The sequence below is a fragment of the Halichoerus grypus genome, chromosome 6 (assembly GCF_964656455.1).
Source record: "Halichoerus grypus chromosome 6, mHalGry1.hap1.1, whole genome shotgun sequence".
NCBI lineage: Eukaryota > Metazoa > Chordata > Mammalia > Carnivora > Phocidae > Halichoerus > Halichoerus grypus.
The window spans coordinates 76,024,243-76,045,887 of record NC_135717.1 but is presented as its reverse complement, the minus strand read 5'-3'; the positions used below and the strand labels follow the sequence as shown (position 1 = coordinate 76,045,887).

General features: G+C 42.0%; 1 protein-coding gene across 4 annotated transcripts in view; it reads left to right on the top strand.

Moving 5' to 3' along the window:
- Positions 1-15,388, top strand: part of CECR2 (CECR2 histone acetyl-lysine reader) — a 171,089-nt gene extending 155,701 nt beyond the window's left edge. For 2 of the 4 annotated variants that reach the window (XM_078075421.1, XM_078075419.1), the window contains exons 16-18: positions 10,281-11,703; positions 13,074-13,185; positions 13,939-14,433. In XM_078075421.1, the coding sequence (XP_077931547.1) occupies positions 10,281-11,703; positions 13,074-13,185; positions 13,939-13,944 (1,541 nt within the window). In that variant the 3' untranslated portion in view covers positions 13,945-14,433. Of the gene's footprint in view, positions 1-10,280; positions 11,704-13,073; positions 13,186-13,938; positions 14,434-14,928 lie in introns of those variants that run through there. The other 2 variants (XR_013449051.1, XM_078075420.1) reach the window with 2 other exon arrangements.
- Positions 15,389-21,645: the final 6,257 nt, after the last annotated feature.

Genomic DNA, 21,645 nt, shown 5'->3' with positions numbered 1-21,645 from the left:
ATTTAAACCATTAATTCATAAGGAATCTTTTTTACAAATATTGTCAGACTTCTTTCCAGCTTCTTGAACTACTCAGGGTTGGGCCAGTCATAGTATTAGTCCAAAGATCTGAAAGGATTTCTGGTAGTAATTATCCTTACACAGATGTAGTCCTTACTGTACCATGCAGTCTTTTTGAGACTTGTAGATACAGTAAATCAGTTCTCAGAATAAGCTTTGAGATAGCTACTGTTTTATTATACTTGTTTGTACAGATGGAAAATCCGAGGCACAAAGCTATTGGTTGCCTTCGTCTTGCAAATAAGTGGTGGAGCTGAGATTTGTACCCAGACCCACTCAATCCAGCATCCGTGCTCTCAACTACTACATCATCAAACTGCCTTTTAAAATGACTGTCTTAAACATTATCATTATGGAATAAATTTTCAGTACTTTAAATTCTAATTATTTCCATCCTTCTATTCCTGGGACACATATTTATAGCCACTAAGAAGCAAACATTGAAGGGATTTCTTAGAAATATCATTTAAGAGATTAACCTGAGGGCACCTGGATGGCTCGGTTAAGTGTCTGCCTTTGGCTTAGGTCACAATCCCAGGGTCCTGGGATCGAGCCCCCATGTCGGGCTCCCTGCTCATCGGGGAGTCTGCTTCTCCCTCTGCCCCTCCCCCCAGCTTGTGCTCTCTCTTTCACTCTCTCACTTGCTCTCAAATAAGTAAATAAAATCTTTAAAAAGAGAGATTAACCTGAAAATTGAGAAGATGAAAAGTGTAATTAGTGCTTATTTCTAGGATAGATATCCACCATGTATTGTGTTATTTTCTTCAATACATGACTGGAGAGGGGCACGTGGGTGGCTCAGTCAGTTAAGCATCTGACTCTTGATTTAGGGTCAGGTCATGATCTCAGGGTTATGGGATCAAGCCTTATGTTAGGCTCTGCGCTCAGCGTGAACACTGCTTTAGAATCTCTCTCTCCCTCTGCCCCTCCCCCCATTTGCACTCATACTCTCTCTCTCAATAAATAAAATCATTAAAAAAAATAGATGACTGAAGAATAGAAACCTGATCTTTTATCAAATATGAATATTCCACATAAAATTGGTGATAGGCCTAGAACTCAGAATTACTTTTTGTTTTTATGTATTTATTTATTTAGATATCTACTGATACTTTTTTTTTTTAACTATAATTCCACTATAGTTAACATACAGTGTTACTGTGATTCAACACTTCAATACATTACTTAGTGCTCTTCATGATAAGTGTGCTCTTAATCCCCATCACCTGTGTCACCCATCTCCCCACCACCTGTCCTCTGGTAACCATCAGTTTGTTCTCTGTAGCTAAGAGTTTGTTTTTTTGGTTTGTCTCTCTTTTTTTTGTTCATTTGTTTTGTTTTTTAAATTCCTCATATGAGTGAAATCATATGGTATTTGTCTTTCTCTGGCTGATATATTTCACTTAGCACTATATCCTCCATCCATGTTGATGCAAATAGCAATATTTCATTTTTATGGCTGAGTAATATTACATATATTACATATGTGTTGTGTATACACATACATGTATACATATATACATACATATATTACATACACATATATATACATACCACCTCTTCATTCATCTTTCAGTAGACACATGCTTCCACGTCTTGGCTATTGTAGGTGGTGCTAAACATATGGGTGCATATATACCTTTTCAAATTAGTGTTTCGTATTCTTTGGATAAATACCCAGTAGTGGAATTAATGGCTGATATGGTAATTCTATTTTTATTTTTTTTAGTTATCTCCATACTGTTTTCTAGAGTGGCTGCACCAGTTTGCATTCCCACCAGCAGTGTCCGAGGGCTCATTTTTCTTTACATCCTCACCAACATTTGTTGTTCCTTGTGTTTTTTTATTTTAGCCATTCTGATGGGTGTGAAGTGACACTGTTGTTTTGATTTGCATTTCCTTGATGATAAGTGATGTTGAGCATCATTTCATGTTGGCTATCTGAATGTCTTGTTTGAAGAAATAGATGTTGATGTCTTCTGTCCATTTTTAATTGGATTATTTGGTTTTTGGGTGTTGAGTTCTACCAGTTCTTTTTTTTTTTTTTTAAGATTTTATTTATTTATTTGACAGAGGGACACACAGTGAGAGAGGAAACACAAGCAGGAGGAGTGGGAGAGGGAGAAGCAGGCTTCCCACTGAGCAGGGAACCCAAAGCTGGGGCTCGATCCCAGGACTCTGGGATCATGACCTGAGCCACCCAGGCACCCAGTCAGTTCTTTATATATTTTGGATACTAACCCTTTATCAGATATGTCATTTGCAAATGTCTTCCCCCATTGTCTTTTAGTTTTATTGATTGTTTCCTTTGCTCTGCATAATCTTTTTATTTTCATGTAGTCCCAATATTTAATTTTTGCTTTTGTTTCCATTGCCTCCAGAGACCTATCTATTCTCTTTTGCAAGTGGTTGTTCGATTTTCTGAGCACCATTTTTTGAAGAGACTGTCTTTTTCACATTGCATATTCTTGCCTCCTTTGTCAAGGATTAATTGACCATATAATTGTGGGTTCATTTCTGGGCTGTTTCGTTCACTTAATCTATGTGTCTTTTTTTGTGCTAGTATGATTCTCTTTTGATTACGACAACTTTGTAGTATAGCTTGATATCTGGGATTGGGACACCTCCACCTATGTTTTCTTCTTCAAGACTGCTTTGCCTACTTGGGATCTTTTGTGGTTCCATACAAATTTTAGGATTATTTGTTCTAGTTCTGTGAAAAATGCTGTTGGTATTATGATAGGGATTGCGTTAAATTTATAGATTACTTTAGGTGGCATGGATATTTTAACAGTATCTGTTTTTTTGTTTTTTTGTTTTTAAGATTTTATTTATTTGAGAGAGAGAGCGTGAGCAGGGGGAGGGACAGCGGGAGAAGCAGACTCCCCATTGAGCAGGGAACCAGATGCAGGGTTCAGTCCCAGAACTCTGGGATCAGGACCTGAGCGAAAGGCAGGGGCTTAACCGACTGAGCCACCCAGGTGCCTCAATTATCTGTTCTTCTAATCCACGAGCATGGAATGTCTTTCCTTTGTCTTGTCTTTAATTTCTTTCATCAGTGTTTTATAGTTTTCAGAGTATAGGCCTCTCACCTCTTTGGTTAAGTTTATTCTTAGGTATTTTATTGTTTTTGGTGAAATTGTAAATGGGTCTCTGCCTGGCTCAGTCAGTGAGCATGCGACTCTTGATCTCGGGGTTGTGAGTTTCAAGCCCCACCTTGGGTATGGAGATTACTTAAAAGTAAAATCTTTTTAAAAAAAAAATAAAATTGTAGGGGGTCCTGGGTGTCTCAGTCGGTTAAGCATCTGTGTTCAGCTCAGGTCATGATACCAGGATCCTGGGATCGAGCCCCCCATCTGGCTCCCTGCTCTGCAGGGGGCCTGCTTCTCCCTCTCCCTGCCGTTCCTCCTGCTTTGCACTCTCTCTCTCTCTCTCTCTCTGTCAAATAAATAAAATCTTTAAAAATAAATAAATAAAAAAGATAAAAAAATGAAATTGTAAATGGGATTGTTTTATTTTCTTTTTCTGCTATTATTAGTATATAGAAATTCAACAGATTTCTGTATATTGACTTTTATACCCTGTGACCCTACTGAAGTCATTTATAGTACTAGTAGTTTTTTCATGGTCTTTAGGGTTTTCTATATGTAGTATTGTGTCATCTGCAAGTAGTGAAAGTTTTACTTTTTCCATACCAATTGTGTTGCCTTTTATTTCTTTTAGTTGTCTGATTGCTGTGGTGAGGACTTCCAGTACTATGTTGAATAAAGGTGTTGAGAGTGAACATTCTTGTTTCATTCCTGATCTTAGGAGAAATCTCTCAATTTTTCATCATTGAGTATGATGTTAGCTGTGGGTTTTTAATATATGGCCTTTATTATATTGAGGTATGTTCCCTCTGCACCTACTTTGTTGAAGGTTTTTGTCATGAATGCATATTGTACTTTGTCAAATGTTTTTTCTGCATCTATTGAAATGATCATAATAGTTTTTAATCCTTTGTCTTCTTGTTGCATCATGTTGATTTATTTGCCCTTGCATCCTAGGAGTAAATCCCACTTGATTGTGTTGAATTATTTTTTTAATGTATTGTTTTACTTGGTTTGCTAGTATTTTGTTGAGCATTTTCGTGTCTATATTCATCAGAGATAGTGACCTGTAACTCTCTTTTTTGTAGTGTCTTTGTCTGGTTTTTGTATCAGGGTAATTCTGGTCTTACAGAATGAATTTGGAAGTTTTCCTTCCTCTCGTATCTTTTGGAATAGTTTGAGAAGAATAAATATTAACTCTTCTTTGAATGTTTGGTAGAATTACTTGTGAAGCTTTCTGGTCCTGGACTTTTGTTTGTTGGAAGTTTTTTCCCAGAATTTCATTGCTGGGAAATGGTCTGTTCTAAGTTTCCATTTCTTCCTGTTTTAGTTTTGGTAAGTTATATGTTGCCAGTAATTTATCCATTTCTTCTAGTTTGTCCAATTTGTTGGCATATAGTTTTTCATAATATTCTCTTACAATCCTTTGTATTTCTGTGTCGTTGGTTGTTATTTCTCTTTCATTTCTGATATTGTTTATTTGAGTGCTTTTTTTTTTGAGTCTGGCTAAAGGTTTGTCGATTTTACTGATCTTTTCAAAGAACCAGCTCCTAGTTTCATTGGTCTGTTGTATTTACATTTTTTTAGTTTCTGTTTTGTTTATTACTGCTCTAGTCTTCATTATTTTCTTCCTTCTACTGGTTTGGGGTTTTGTTTGTTCTTCTTTTTCTGGCTCCTTTAGGTGTAAGGCTAGGTTGTTTATTTGAGATTTTTCTTGCTTTTTGAGGTAGACCTGTATTCCTATAAACGTCCCTCTTTAGAACAGCTTTTGCAGCATCCAAAAGATTTTGAGCTGTAATGTTTTCATTTTCATTTGTCTCCATGTATTTTTTAATTTCCTCTTTGATTTCTTGGTTAACCCATTCATTTGTTTAATAACATGTTATTTAACTTCCATGTACTTTTTTTATTTAAGATTATTTATTTATTTGACAGAGCGCAGGCAGAGGCAGAAGCAGGCTTCCCGCTGAGCAGGGAGCTCGATGGGGGACTCCATCCCAGGACCCTGGGATCATGACCTGAGCCAAAGGCAGATGCTCAGCCGACTGAGCCACCCAGGCATCCCAGCTTCCACGTAGTTTTGTTCTTTCCAGATTTCTTCTTGTGGTTGATTTCTAGTTTCATACCATTATGGTCAGAAAAGATGCATGGTATGAATTCAGTCTTTTCAAACTTGTTGAGATTTGTTTTTTGGCCTACCATGTGATCTATTATGGAGAATGTTCCATATGCACTTGAAAGATACATGTATTTTGATGTTTTAGGATGGAATGTTTAGAATATATCTGTTAGATCCAGGTGGTCAAGTGTGTCATTCAAAAAGCCACTGACCGGTGTTGGTGGTATAGTGGTGAGCATAGCTGCCTTCCAAAAAGCCACTGACCGGACACCTGGGTTGCTCCGTCAGTTAAGCATCCAACTCTTGATTTTGGCTCATATCGTGAGATTGAGCCTGCTGTCAGGCTTCCCGCTGGGTGTGGAGCCTTCTTAAGATTCTCTCTCTCCCTGGAACACCTGGGTGGCTCCGTCAGTTAAGCGTCTGACTCAGGTCATGATTGCGGGTTCCTGGGACCAAGCCCTGCATCAGGCTCAACGCTCATCAAGGGGTCTGCTTCTCCCTGTCCCTCAGCCCCTCCCCCATTTGTTTGTGTTCTCTCTCAAATAAATAAATAACATCTTAAAAAAAAAAAAACAACCCAAGATTCTCTCTCCCTCTGCCTCTCCCCCGCTCTAAAAAACAATACAAAACAAAAGCCACTGCTTCCTTGTTGATTTTCTGTTTGGATGATCTGTCCATTGATTATAAGTGGGGTGTGAAAGTTCCCTACTCTTACTGTATTCCTATCAGTTACTTCCTTTATGTTTGTTATTAGCTGCCTTATGTATTTGGGTGTTCCCATGTTGGGTGCATAAATATTTACAATTGCTGTATCTTCTTGTTCAGTCTTACCTTTATGATTTTGTAGTGTCCTTCTTTGTCTCTTGTTACAGTCTTTGTTTAAAGTCTATTTTGTCTGATTTAAATATTGCCACCTCAGGTTTCTTTTGACATCCATTTGCATGACAAATGCTTCTCCATCCCTTCACTTTCAGTCTGCATGTGTTTTTCAGTCTGAAATGAGTCTCTTGTAGGCAGCATATAGAAGGGGTTTTTTTTGTGTTGTTTTTTTTTTTAGTCCATTCTGTCTCCCTATGTCTTTTGATTGGGACATTTAGTCCATTTACAGTCAGAGTAATTATTGATAGGTATGTACATACTGCCATTTTGTTACTTGTTTTATGGATGTTTTTGTAGTTCTCTGTTCCTTTCTTCTCTTGCTGTCTTCTTTCATGGTTTGCTGGCTTTCTCTAGTGATATACTTGGATTTCTTTCTCTGTATTTGCATATCAATTACTGGTTTTTGATCTGTGGTAACCATTAGGTGTGTGTGTACACACACACACACACACACACAAACCATCTTTTACATATAGCAGTCTATATTAAATTGATGGTCACTTAAGTTTGAACCCATTCTTTACTCCCACCATGCCTCCCCAACCCCCCCAGGTTTTAGGCATATGGTATCATACTTCATATCCTTTTATTTTGTGAATCACTTGACTGATTTTTATAGATATACTTAATTTTACTGCTTTTGTGCTTCTTACTTTTCTTACTCCTGCTTATGGTCTTTCCTATCCACTCAGAGTCTCCTTTAACATTTCTCACAGGCCTGGTGTAGTGGTGTTGAATTCCTTTAACTGTTTGTCTGGGAAACTCTCCTTCTAGTCTGAATGATATCCCTACTGGATAAAGAATTCTTGGCTGCTGGTGTTTTTTCTTTCAGCACTTTGAATATATCCTCTCACTCCCTTCTAGCCTGTAAAGTTTTTGCTGAAAAATGAGCTTATGGTCTTACAGAGTTTCTCTTTTATGTTAATATTTTCTTTTGTCTTTCTTACTTTAAAAATTCTCTTTCTCACTACATTTTTTTTTTTTTTTTAATTCCTGTATGTCTTCATGTTGACCTCCTTGGGTTGATTTTGTTGGGGCATCTCTGTGCCTCCTAGATCTGAATTTCTGTTTCCTTCCCAGATTCAGGAAGTTCTCAGCTATTATTTCTTAAAATAAATTTTCCTCCCCCTTTTCTCTCTTCTGCAATCCATATAATGTCATTGTTATTAAACTTGATGGTGCCACTGAGTTCTCTGTTTTCATTTTTTTTTTTTTCACTTGTTCAGTTTAATTACTTTCCATTATTCTGTCTTCCAAGTTACTGATTCTTTCTTCTTCCTCTGGTCTACTATTAATCCCCTGTAGTATATTTTTAATTTCAGTTATTGTGTTCTTTATCTCTGATTGGTTCTTTTTTGTTTTCTGTCTTTGTTGAGGGTCTCACTGAGGTCCTCCACTCCTTTGTCAGGTCCAGTGAGTATTTCTGTAACCGTTACTATAAATTTTCTATCAGGCATATTACTTATTTCCATTTCATTTAGCTCTCTTGCTGTGATTTTGTCCTGATCTTTCCTTTGGGACGTACTCCTCATCTCTTCATTTTGTCTCTGTTTCTATGCATTAGGAAAGTCAGCTACATCTCCTGCTCTTGAAAGTAGTGGCCTTGTGAAGAAGAGGTCCTATAGTGCCCTGTGGTGCGGTGTCCCCTGTTCAGAACCTGGCGCTGCAGGGGTGTCTCCTATGTGTGTTGCGTGCACCCTGCTGTTGTAGCTGAGCTACTTTTGCCTTCAGTCCAGTCATTTGCAATGGCTCTGTTTGCCTGTTGTGCGCAGGGTTTGGTCCCTGTGTTGTTAGTGGGCCAGTCTGAGGCCACCTTCAGCTTGAGTTGAGTCAGACCGTGCGTTTGCCAGAGGTGAGATAGCACCAAACTGCTGGGCACTTTCCTGTGTTGTCCTCCCAAGAAGCTTTCATTGGTGGGGATGGCCTTCAGTCAGAATAGCTATCTGCCTCCAGCCCAGTGCAGGGACCTGAGTGGGACTGGTATGTGTGGTTATCTTCCCCTCTCTCCAGAGCAGCAGTCTCTTTGGAGTGGTGCTTGTCCTTGTCCTGGCTGCTTGCACCTCACCAGGCTTGTGGCACCACTTTGGATGGGCTCCAGCCAAGGGCATATTGGAGGGGCCAGATCAACGGGAAAATGCGGGAACAGGGCCCATGGAGTGCCAGTAACTCTGCACCAGTCCACTGCAGGAGGGGACTGCAGCTGACCGGGCTTGGATGGAGGGGATGTTTATGCAGGAGTACACTGTTCACTGTGTAACGAATGTTGGCTCTGCACTGGTTCCCGCAGGTGTCCGTCTATCTCGGCTGGGAGGCGGGGAGGAAAACGGTGCCTGCTAGTTCTTTTGTTCTTAGAGTGGTCTTCCAAAGATCCCTGCCTCTCCAGTATACACTCATTAGTAAATAAATCTTCTTTCCATACATGCCAGGTATTTTTCACACTGCTGCTTCTCTGCTCAATCTCAGTGGGGCTGTTTGTTTTACTCTCTCTTTAAGGGCAGGCACTCTACCCTCCTGGCTCTCCCAGAGCTGAGCCCACTGAATTTTAAAGTTCAGGTGGTAATAAGCCCCCCATATTCTTGGATCCCTCTGGTTTTCAAAGCTGAATGTTAACAGGGATTGGTCTTCCCCTCTTCCTGGGGTTCCTGGCTTGGGAATCTGCTCTGCTCCCTTCTCTGTTCTGCTGCATCCCTCCCTCCTGCGGACAATCCCGAGGATCCACTTGGCTCCTGACAATCTCTTTGTCCTTCCCACCCTCTGTGATGTGGCCTCTGCTCTACATTTAGCTATGGAGAGTCTGTTCTGCCAGTCTTTAAGTCGTTTTCTGGGTTATTTATACTGATGTGGTGTTACCTAGTTATCTAGTTGTATCCATGAGACGAGATTTAGGATCCTCCTCCTCTGCCATCTTCCCCAACTCAGACTTTTCTTTTTTTTAATTTATTCATTTGAGAGAGAGAGAATGAGTGGGGTGAGGGGCAGAGGGAGAAGCAGGCTCCCTGCAGAGCAGGGAACCAAATATGGGACTCGATCCCAGGACCCTGGGATTATGACCTGAGCTGAAGGCAGATGCTTCACTGACTAAGCCACCCAGGTGCCCCTCAGACTTACTTTTTGAAAGTGTTTCTTTCGAGGGAAGGCCTGCTTTGTGAGCACCAGCTCTAGCAGAATTGTCTTAATACTGATTTCAAATGGGGTCTGGAATTCGAACTTTAGAAGGAGAGTCCCTCTGATGAAACTATGGATAAGCCTCTTTGTTAGTTTCCATGTTTTATGTTGACAAAATAATGAGAAGTGTAGATTTAAATTTTGTTGTATAGCTTGTACCTTTGATTTTTCAACCAACACTAGTCCATTAGTTGAGATTTTAGTAGGTCTTTAAAAGTCGTTACGTATGAGTCCTTAATCTTGTCTTTAAGATCTGTTACCAGAATTGTATTTAGATCACACCTGAGCAACAACTCTGTTGTATATATAATAATAAGACCATATTTCTGGTCTGACATAACAGCAAGGTCAAGAATCCTGAGTTTGTAATTAAGCATTTGAGTCTAGTAATTTATTTGGGTATAGTAAGTTTCTGTAATATGTTAAATATGCCTTCTGAGTTTTATCCTGTAGGCATCTTGTTTTGAAGAAATCTTGATTGAGTCCCTGTTGTGTATAAGTACTAAGGGTGGGGAAGAAAACAGAGTCTGTGCTGCTGTGGAACTTATGTTCTAAGGGGGCAGACGTCAGGGATGCAGCCCTCTTGATACAGATCCATCGTGTCCTGGTCCTTCTTATTGTATCTCCATATAGGACACGCATCTGCCTGAATTATCGCACACTCACTACTCTGTGACAGCAGAGCAAGAGAGAGGCAGGGACATCTCCATTCTTTGGCAGACTTTATGAGTAGCTCTAGAGATGCTAGGTCTTACCTCTTGGTCTGTAAGGAGGGGTTTACAAGGGCCTCAGCATCATGAATCCTTTCAGGGAGTCTCAAATTTTTAGCTGAAGCTTGAATGGCCACATATCCATCTCAATCCCACCTGTCCCTATCTGACTGCTTTCATGTTCTTTTCACTACCATCCCCATCGGTATTGTCATGTCAGCTACTGAATTACTATATTGTTCTACATTTTTCTTACAGCAGATCCCTTGCCTGGGCTTGAGGAGAAACCACCAAACATTGGTGCTTCAGAGGGGGTGTACCTCAAACAGCTACCTCACCCTACACCTCCATTGCAGACCGACTGTACCAGGCAGAGCTCACCACAAGAAAGGGAAACAGAGGGCCCAGAGCTCAAAAACGACTCCTCAGAATCTGGAGACAACTGTAAAGCAACAAAGAGCAAGAATACCTGGCCCCTGGAGAGCAACTATACCAGCCCAGCCACCCAAGGTTGTATGCGAGACGTCTCCACTCTGGCAGATAGAGGGGCTCTACCCGAAAATGGAGTAATTGTTGAAGCATCCCCTTGTGGATCAGAGGGGAAGGGCCTTGGTGGTAGTGGTTCAGAAAAGCCACTCTGCCCCAGAGGCAAAACGCTACAGGAAGCCATGCCGTGTACAAGACAGAACCCAGCTACACCTCCCAACGCGGACCCCAATCTGATGGGAGGCAGTGTAAGCCAGTTTTCCCCCTTGTACATGCCTGGGCTGGAATACCCAAATTCAGCTACACATTACCACATCAGTCCAGGCCTGCAAGGTTTGGGCCCTGTGATGGGAAGTAAACCCTCAGTATCCCATCCTCAGCATTTCCCCCCTAGGGGCTTTCAATCTAACAACCCTCATTCTGGAGTCTTTCCCCGGTATCGCCCCCACCAAGGAATGAGGTATTCCTACCAGTCACCACCTCAGCCTTCATATCATCACTATCAGCGAACTCCTTATTATCCATGTCCACAGGGCTTTTCTGACTGGCAGAGACATCTTCATCCCCCAGGAAGCCCAAGTGGGCTCCCACCTAATCCACCCCCCCCACCAAGGCCCCTCTTCTCAGATAAGAGCACCTTGGCTAATCTGCAAGGCTGTGAGACACTGAATGCTGCCTTAAGTTCCCCAACCCAAATGGATGCGGTGGCTGCTAAAGTCGTCTCAGCTGATGGACAGAATCCTGGTCCAGAGGAAGAAAAGCTGGATGAATCTATGGAGAGGCCAGAGAGTCCCAAAGAATTTTTAGACCTGGACAACCATAATGCAGCTACCAAGCGGCAGAGCTCATTGTCAGCCAGCGAGTATCTTTATGGAACTCCTCCTCCACCTCTGAGTTCAGGGATGGGATTTGGTTCATCTACTTTCCAGCCCCATGGTGTGATGCTACAGACAGGGCCTCCTTACACACCTCAGCGGCCAACCAGTCATTTCCAGCCCAGGGCCTACTCCTCCCCCGTGGCTGCTCACCCACCTCATCATCCAGTGGCTGCCCAGCCCAACGGCCTCTCTCAGGAGGGCCCCATCTATCGTTGCCAAGAAGAGGGCCTGGGTCACTTTCAGGCTGTAATGATGGAACAAATTGGTACTGGAAGTGGAATAAGGGGACCTTTCCAGGAAATGTACAGACCATTAGGGTAAGATTACATTAGATGGTTTCCTTGGTTTTTGTTTCTTTTTTTCTGAGAAAAGAATAGATGCTAGTTTTAGAAAGAAAAATGGCCTTAGAAATGAAGGTGATAACCTTTAGTGGTCTAGGTCCAAGGAAGGCATGGGAATCATTGATAATTGGAGACTTAATGGAAATGTTTCAGCCTTAGAGTCCAATTTTATCTTCGGCATTTTCTTCCCTCATGAAAGTGAATTAGCATTTAAATGAGTGTTTAGTTAGATTTTGAGACTGGAAACTTGAGAGCCATAGGCAGAGGTGTCAGCATTGCTGCTAATAAGTTCAGATATTCTGATCAAGGTAAAATAGGTCTCTCTCAAACCCTGAGGTTGTGGGAGATCATATGTAATGTTCAGGTTTTATCCCTTACCTCTCATTTCTTCCCTTAACACTGAATAAAGAAACAGGTTCATCTAGAATTAAAACAAGTCAAATACAGTCCCCATGAGAATTCTTGCAAATGGTGGAGTTTTTAAGACTCAGTGAGGTGATCTGTGATCCAGGAGATTTTCAAATTAATAATACATAAAAGATGGTTAAATAAAGTTGTTTACATTAAAGTTATGAAGCCTTATCATAAAACCAGTACCATCCAACTTAAAAACTAATGTGCCCCTCTTCAGTGCCGGCCTAAAACCGTACCTCCAAAACCTCTTCCCCATTTAACATTTTGACATATTTTTTTAGACCTCACTAAATATGTTTATGTTTTGTTTCTTTGTCTTTTCTTTTAAACCATTGGGAAGTAAGTTGCAGACTTCATGACTGCATGTATCTGCTAGGAATAACGACATTCTCCTGGAGCACAATCTCAAACTATTATTCCACCCAGGGAAAATAACACTAATAGTGTTTAATATAGAGTCCTTATTTAATTTCTCCAGTTGTCCCCAAAATGTCTTTTATAGCTATATTTTTTTGTTTTATCTTATTTTTTTTTCCATCCAGGATCCATGTAAGGGTAATGTATTTACATTTGGTTGCTCTGTCTAGTCTCTTAATTTACATGTGTTCTATCATCGTTTTGTTTCATTTTGTTTTTCAAAGATTCGAGGCTAGTTCTCATGTACGATGTCCCAGATTTTGATTCTTCTCATTGTTCCCTCATGTTTGGAGTCCAGTTAAACACACGTCAAGAACACTACCTAGGCGGCGTCATGTACTTACCGCATCACATCTGGAGCACAAAATGTCGCTTTGTCCCAGTATTGATTCCAAGTTTGATTACCTAGATAATTACGGCAGTATCTGCATGAGATTTTCATGATTAAAGTATCTCTTTCCTTTCTAATTAATATATCTGCATTAATTCTTAACTGTTCTTTCTTGTGGCTATAGGATGCAAATGCATCCAGTGCAGTCACAGTCCTCGTTCCCAAAGACCCCAGCACCAGCAGCATCCCGGGAAGAGCTGCCACCACATAAGCCCCCAACACTTCCTCTTGATCAGGTAAAAATTAGCAAAAGTAGAACTTTTGTCATTCTTCCAGGTGGCAGGAAATAGTTCATTGTGAGTTTATCGTGATTCTGAGAAAATCTTTTAAGGTGTCCTTTTAATAGAGGAACTTGAACTGGAAAGTGCGTCCTGTCCTACTGGCAACCAAGTAAAAAGGGCCACTCAGGCCCTGTGCTACCAGTGAATTCAGCAGTGGGAAAAATCAAGAGAAGACCGAAGTAGCTTCTGTATTGTTTCCATGTGTTTCTCTTCTTGTGGTAACCAGCTGTTTGGGGATTGTTCAAGACTCATGTTTCCAAACTGGCCACTATCATTTATTTTGATATGATAGCTTTGTATTTTTTTATCCTTTTCCACCTATTTCATATGAGAGAGATAAGGCAGTCAGGTTTTTAAAAATAGCTCCCTTCGAGTGCTGCTTTTGTGCCGATTACTGTGTTCTGACTCCCTCCACGCACTATCTCATTCCTCTCTTCCTTGACCACTGTGAAGTAATTGTCATCAGCTACATCAGTATGGTTCCCTAATGTGCAGGGAGTCCTACCGCACCTGAGTGATGAGGTTGGGGTTTGCATCCAGAGGCCCGGAGCTTGAGAGCCCACCCTCTGGAAGTAAACTGCCAGCTGAAACAAAACCAAGCCATTTTCCCAGATGGAGAGGAACATGTACAGCTCTTTGGCTTATTGAATTACTTTAAACAACACAGTTGTTAATTTTGTTTAAATTGTCTTTATTTGCTTCTCTCAGAGCTAGTCCAAGGAGGAAATAAACCCCAAGGAAACAGAAAGCTGCACATGAAGACTGGAACATGGAAAATTTAGGGAAGCGATCCCTGCCCACCTCTATTCCTGTTACCCTGCCACACCCCTTCACAGTGCATCCCATCATGCCGTCCAAGAGCTGGAGCCATTCCCGGAGCCCTAGAAGCATACTCCTTAGACTAACACCAGCTTTGCAAGGGTCCTTGGTTGGGGATCTCTTGTATGGCTGATGGTCAAGAACAAATGAACTGAAATTAGTGATGGCTTTTCTAAGTCCTGAGACTCTTGTTCAGGGAAAATCATCTTAAACTTGGGGGAGAGGGTCACACTTAAGAATGGAGTGGTGCTTGTAAACTTTCATGAGCAGCTAAACTCAGGTATATATTTGGGGAAGGGACTACTTGTAGTATTAATGTGTTTTGGAGCTGGGTCCAGTTTACAGAATTTTCATGTTGCCTTTTAAAAATAATTTTTGTTGTTGGTGGTGAATGTATTGTACATAAGTGGGAAGGGTGGGTGGGGATGTGGAAGAAATGGAAGTCCTAACGATGGTGGGCAGGCAGCACTGCAGTGATCCTTATCTGTTTACAATCATGTCACACTGAATATTTTTGGGAGCTGGAGAAGAGGGTAGGAAAAGTTTACTGTAGTAAATTGTCACTGTTTCCTCAGTGGTTAGCCGTCCTTTGTTCGTTAAGGGCCTTCTTTCCAATCAGCCCGAGAGGGTACCGTTGCACTGCCCCGATTGTTGAGTTTCTCAGTTTGGAGGCAGAGTGCTCGCACACGGCCTACCAGAAGAATCAGCCTAGAAGACAGGCTGCCCTCTCATCCAGTGGCCCAAAGCCTGGATTTCAGAGAGCAGTGCCCTTTGTGATTTGCCACCAGCCCTACCAGATAGTTGTAAACCAGTATCAGGAATTGGGATCACTAGAGTGTTTTGCTTATTAGAATATAAAATGAATCGTCCTCTTCACAGACCTGCCGGGACTGTGATCTGATAGACATCACACAAAGCTTTCTGGCACGAATCACATTTTGTGGAAGTGACTACTCAGGTTTGTATATGTTAGTATCAATAAAGAAATTGCACAGTTTTGAATAGGAAAAATGTATTCTATAGATTTACAATTTGAATTTAGGAATATCTCAGTATATATAGTTTTAATTCATTTTAAGTGACTCATAGTAAAATAAGTCATGGTGATTTAAAATAGCTTTCAGGAATGAATTCTTGGAAATCATTTGTCATATCTGTGATAGGAAACAATTTTACAGTATTAAATTACTTTTTTACAGTTTTAGAAGTGAATTACACTGGATTGTCCTTGTTTAGCATTCTGTATTTGATTTTAGCTGAGATGCCACCAAAGTTAGGACTCCTATGTTTTAAACTTTTGAATATCCTACAAAGAAAAAAAAAAAAAACTAAGGGAAAATGCCCTGAAATTAACAGATTTTTGTAAAGAATAGCATATTTTTAAGCATGCCTTTGGGATAGTAGAAAAGCCTCCATATAATATTAATCTGCTCTAGTTTCTTACAAATTCAGCCTTGTGAGGGGCCGTTAGAATCTTTCCCTCCAATTCCAGCATCCTTGATGAAACGTGGAACTATCATGTTTCAAGTTTGCTATGCTATGCTATTTAGGATAAGAAACAAATTGGAAATATCCATGTTATACAGATGGAACCCAAGACACCAGCTCCAGTGTAAAGAAAATTCATACAAATAAGGGAATGCTTATTGACCTGGCGTTGTGGCTTATGGCTCAGGCAGGATTGAGAGTTGTGTAGGAACACAGGAGCCTTTAAGATACGGTGCACAAAAATACAGATTCTTTTTCTCTAATAGACTCCAGTTTTAAATTTGGTGTGCTTTTAAGTGGAATGAGTTTTGAGGCTGTGTTCTCATTTGGTCCTGATTCTGGTTAGAAAGCTGTCACTGGCATGATCTGGTTTGGAAGAGTGAAGACGTCCGCGCTGTCCCTGTAGGAAGAACAGATCTGATGATTCAGCTCTTGAGCTAGTGTAAGTTAACATGGCCGATGCATTACTCCTTCTGTTTTTGTGTCTGTGTAGAAGCAGGGAGGAGAGAAAGACCACCTGGCCTTACAGCTGGCTCGGGTCTAGTTAGAGCTGGTCTAGACCCAGAGCGCTCTGCCACTGACAGCCTTTCTCTTCTCACGTGAAAGTCGGTGTGAGTGACAGGCCTTTGGCTGCTGCCTGACTCGGAGCACAGTGGCCACAGGGTCTGTTCCCCTGGCGCTGAGGTTGGAGGTATTGCTTTGTGCTGAATGGCCCTGGGGCGTGTGTAGGAGTGGACCATAAGCAATGGTTGGGCTGATCTGTGCCCTTTTTCCTTCCACCCTGCATGAGTAACCTTTTCTCCTCGCTCTCCCAGCCCCTACCCCCTGTTACCTGTTGCTAGAGAAAAGCTGTGAACAATATAGGAAGAAATCAAATGTAGAGAAGTGAGAAAATGTTAAGGAAGAACAGTATCAAGGACTGAACTACTGTATCATCTCCTAACACTGGGAACAAGGGCAACAGCAGACTCGGCAGCCTTGTTGCGTCCCATGTGGGAACTGAGTCGTGCATTACAGCCTTTGTCTGCTATCTCCTGAGCTTTTACTGGTCTTTGAAGCCCAGATCTGCTACAAGCAGTCAGGAGCTGCAAGAGAACACATGTGACCGTTGAGCTGCTTGATGGCTGATCGCTCTGCCCCCAAGCACGACCTTTTCTTCTCTCCTGTTTTTCTCCTCTGGCACTTCTCTTCCCACGTGTCTTAAGCAGATGCACATGCATTTGCCCTCTTGTCCATGAGGGGATGGTGGTGTGTGATATGTTAAAACTAGAAAGTAGTGCGTGAGGAGGTCCTCAAAATGATCTGCTGTCGGGCTAGGAGGACTCTCCCACAGTGTCCGTGGGCCGGCTCTTGGGAGTCCCCAGGAGGGGGTAGCTGGGCTCCACGGGGAATGAGGAAACTCACACCGGTTGGATTGAACAGTCCTGGCTAGCCTTTATTAGAGTTGTTAATAAGTTAGGATCTTTTTTCCCTAAGACCCAGGAGAAATAAACAACCCAGAAAGAGAAGTAAAGCTTTTTGGAAGGTTTCTGGTTTGGGTTTGTTGTTTGTTTTTTCCCTCAGAGTCTGTTCTTTTAAAAAGTAGCTGTTGGCGGAAATTTATTATGGTAGATGCATGTGAACAGTTAAGTAAGGGCAAAATGTGCGATTCTTGTTCATATAACTTTTTCCATCCTACCTTCTAAAAATAAAATTAAAGCCACTCCGCCTCTCCTTAATCACGTTGGTTTGGGTTCGGGCAGTGCACATGAGCTGCTGCTTCACAATTCTTTTATTCTCAGTGAGCCCAAGTGAGACTGCTCTCAAGAGGCAAAACTCTGTCATGCTCGTCTTCTGAAAACGTGAAGACCTGTAGGGGGTGTGTGCACCTTAGTTCACTCAGACCCCAGCTTTCGGTGTCGATTCACTGTGGCCTAGTGCTCAGACCTTGAAAATGCTTCTCATGACCATTAGGTGTCGTTACCCCATGGCATTTGTCTGCTGTATTATTATTTATGGTAATTCCTACTGGAGTCAAAGAGGATGCTAAGTGCTGTCCAAAACACACAAAATCCCAGTGTTACAGTCATCACAGATGTCAGAAACAAGCTCTCAATCCATACGACTTGGTTGAATTTTTCTTCCCTTTTTGAAATTCAAATTTATAAATAATATACTGCTCTTAAACCCCAATCTGAAATTTCACAGCAAGTCTTAACCCAGCAGTCCCAAGGCAAGGGCAGTTACATAGTGTCAGAATGCTTTCAAAGAAATGAAAGGCTTAGAGTTTTCTAGCATTATTGCTACCTGCCCCCACCCCCCCTTGTGACTGTCAGTCCATTCATCCCTGCCAGATTCTGCATGGACCTCCAGTGAGGAAGTCAGCTCCGTGTGTGTATGAGTCAAGGACTCTTACACCTCAGGGGTTTCTGGAATGCAGTGTCCTGGCTAATAGTTTTCTGTTCAACATTCTAGTGAGAATACTGGGAATTTGGGTTGAGCATGAAGAGGCTTTTATTCCTGGGCTCACATCACAGTCTAGGAACTAAGAATGTGATTGAGATTTGCTGCATGAGAAGAAACCGCTTTTCCTTTTTTGGTGGGTTGGACTTTCTCTGTAATATGGAGCCTTAGGACACCAAGCCTTGCCCTGTTTTTCATTTAGGAAAACAACCTGAGTGAACATTTTTGCATCCCATCTCTCATATGAAGCTGTGACACAAGCTTTGTCTCCAGGTTGGGTGTTTATCTGTCTCTGCTTTGTAGGCCTTTGCTAACCAGAAATTTAGAGGGGCTGTCCCCCCAGCTAGTCTTTGTCTCTCACTGTGTACCAGGGGACTGACTGAACTTTTATGTAGAAATGCCTAATAACCAACTGATTGTCCTGCATGTGTTTTTGAAAAGGGTGGGATGGGGTTGGGAACAGGGGGTGTGGATATTGAGTAAGTTATTGAAATGTTGAACCCCGTTCAGTATCCTTCGTGTGACCCCTTTTCCCCAGCTGGGACTCGGGTACCTCACTCTCCTGCCTTGCACACAGCTCCTGGGAGCCCAGGCCAGTCTCCACCAGCCTGCGGCACACAGTGTCAGGGATTCTTTGCTCCTGCTGCAAAAGCCGTGTGAACTTTCCTGGCCAGTACTGGAAAGGGGAATGCTATTTATTTTTATATTGTGTATATTTTGTCGTGGTCTGCTGATTCCCTGTTTCACTGAGAGCGACACTTACCTCAATAGTTAGTTCGATATTGTGTGTTGGATAATTTTTTAAAAGAACTTTTTAAAAAGCTTTTTGATCCTCAGAGGTCTGTAGATTTATTTCCATATGAACTGGTTATTTTGTATAAAGTACATTCTTAAAATAGCAAGGCTCTGATATGTGTGAGTTGTGTGTGTCCACGTGTCACTTTTATCATCGGGACAGAGGTTTGAACTAGGCCCCAGCCCGTCTCACCTGGCTTCCTCAAGGTGGGTGGGTGGTGTAGGGGGCAGGCAGCAGGAGCGTGCCCTGTGCAGGCGATGGTGGAGTGTGCTCTGTGGAGAACCTCAGAACAGTGTTAAAACTGACTGGCCATTCCACACAGTGTCAGGGATAAAGTACTCCCCAGCTGGCCCACTCCCAGTACGACCCACACACCCCTAGCCCTTGGAACACACCTTTAACACACTTGTATATACTACTTTTGCTCTCCTTCCAAAATCTAGGATGGACTAGGGTCCAGGAGGTAAAGAATTCAGCTTATAATGAGGGGACACCAGGCAGCTGGAGCCTGGGGCCATGAGTGAATTACAAGTGGTCAGGAGTGGGAGCTACAAGGCTAGGTAAGCAGCTACTTTGTACCTGCCCGATTTATTTAGTTTTTCTTTCCAGTTCCTAGGAGGGTTTTTGTTACAGGGGAAAAAAAGAATAGATAAAGTGACCATCTTGGGGCACCTGACTGGCTCAGTCATGGAACATGTGACTCTTGATCTTGGGGTAGTGAGTTTGAGCCCCACTTCGGGTGGTAGAGCTTACTTGGGAAAAAAAAAAAAGAAAGCCATCTTACTATCGGTTGTAGTTCCAAGACACCAAAATTTCTGGTCTTTTTTATGCTTAATTGGCCTTGTGAAAGTAATCTCCTTCTGGAAAAATTCTACCCCAAATAGTACCAGTTTCTAAATCTGTGTTCACTCAGGTTTATCACTTTCTAGGGCAGTGACAGATCCCTTTTGACCTCCGATTGTGTGGTGTTAGATTGTCCCTATTTTTTTTTTAAGATTTGTTTATTTGAAGGGCGCCTGGATGGCTCAGTCGTTAAGCGTCTGCCTTTGGCTCAGGTCATGATCCCAGGGTCCTGGGATTGAGCCCCGCATCCAGCTCCCTGCTCAGCGGGAAGCCTGCTTCTCCCTCTCCCACTCCCCCTGCTTGTGTTCCCTCTCTTGCTGTGTCTCTCTCTGTCAAATAAATAAAATCTTTTAAAAAATAATTATAAAAAAATAATAAAGATTTATTTGAGAGAGAGAGCCGACAACTGGGGGAAGGGGCAGAGGGAGAGGGAGAGAAAGAACCTCAGGCAGACTCCCCGCTGAGCACAGAGCTCAATCTCACGACCCATGAGATCATGACCTGAGCCGAAATCAGAGTCAGATGCTTCACCGACTGAGCCACCCAGGCGCCCCTAAATTGTCCCTGTTGATATATTATTATTGACTAATATATTTATAAAAAATCAACTTTTAAGTGAAAATCATTCGTAAACCCCAGATTTGACAGGATGCTGGTTAGATGGTATTTCAGTGTCTCCTCCTGCACTGGAGGGGCAGTGGCCAGTGGGCCACTGCTCTCGCCTGGTTCTCTTCGTTGTCATGCCAGTTGTGACGCCGGCCGTCAGCTCTACCCGCAGTGCATATTAGTATCACATCCTTAAAATGCATGAAAAAATTGATTTCTGACTTCTGGATTCCCAGCTGCAACCACTCCTACTGTGACATGAAAGCCAACATTTTTTAACTGTTTCAGCTAATGATAGGGTTTGATTTATTTTGTAATAGGAACTTAGGTCTTAGCTGAGTGCCCTTAGGGTGTTCCCAAATTTATCTCCTTGGGACCAAAACAAAGTATCTTGCACAGATCAGTTCTGTTCCAGAACTTGGTACAGTGGGCAGTGTTAATCCAGCTCTATTTTTGGAGCTATTATTTGACATTAACACTTGTTAAGCCCCATGGGTAACAGCTTACACAACAATCCCCCTACTCGGTGAGCCGCTTGCTTCAAATTGGAGCATGAAAAGAAAGCTGGCAGGGAAAGATTTAGGGAAAAGGAAGGAAGTCACAAATTGCCAATGAGGATTAGTCTCAAAACTGTGGAACTCTCCTTTTTGACATTTGGAAACATCCATAGTTCTTCTCTTTTTAAATGTTAATGTCTTCTGTCTCTAAACCAATTCCTGTCATTGAGGAAGGAAAGGGATCTTAATTTTATAAACAAGTAGCCCCTCTAGGGGTTGTTTTGCCGTAATCTACATTCTCTGAGAGTGGTATTAACAGAACTGAGAAAATAACTCAGGGTTGGGCTCTTTTGGAGGTCGACCTTCACCCTGTAATCTTCCTGGAGAGGTGAATGGCCTGTGTCATTAAATTGTTATGCAAGGGTTGCCTTTGGAAGAAATGCCATTGGACCTTTTCTCTGGGGGGGCTGGATTCTAGGCCAACTGGAAATGAGGCTTGGGTTCTCTGTAGATGGGCCCTGCAGATCTCTTTCCCTGGCCTCATGGTTTTCCCTTGGTTTTTGTTTTTTTTTTTTTTAATTTTTTATTGTTATGTTAATCCCCATACATTACATCATTAGTTTTAGATATAGTGTTCCATGATTCATTGTTTGTGCATAACACCCAGTGCTCCATGCAGAACGTGCCCTCCTCAATACCCATCACCAGGCTAACCCATCCTCCCACCCTCCCTTGGGTTTTTTAATGGAGAACATCTGTGTATCTGTTTTAGTCCCCTTTCTGCTACCAATGCTCAGTCCTCTAGTTTCCTTGGGTAGTTCTAGCAAAAACCTCAGTGTGAAGTACTAGCCAACAAGGCAGCTGGAAAATCCCCAGATTTGACTATTGTGTGCTGAAATCCCAACCCCTTCTGCTTCCATGACC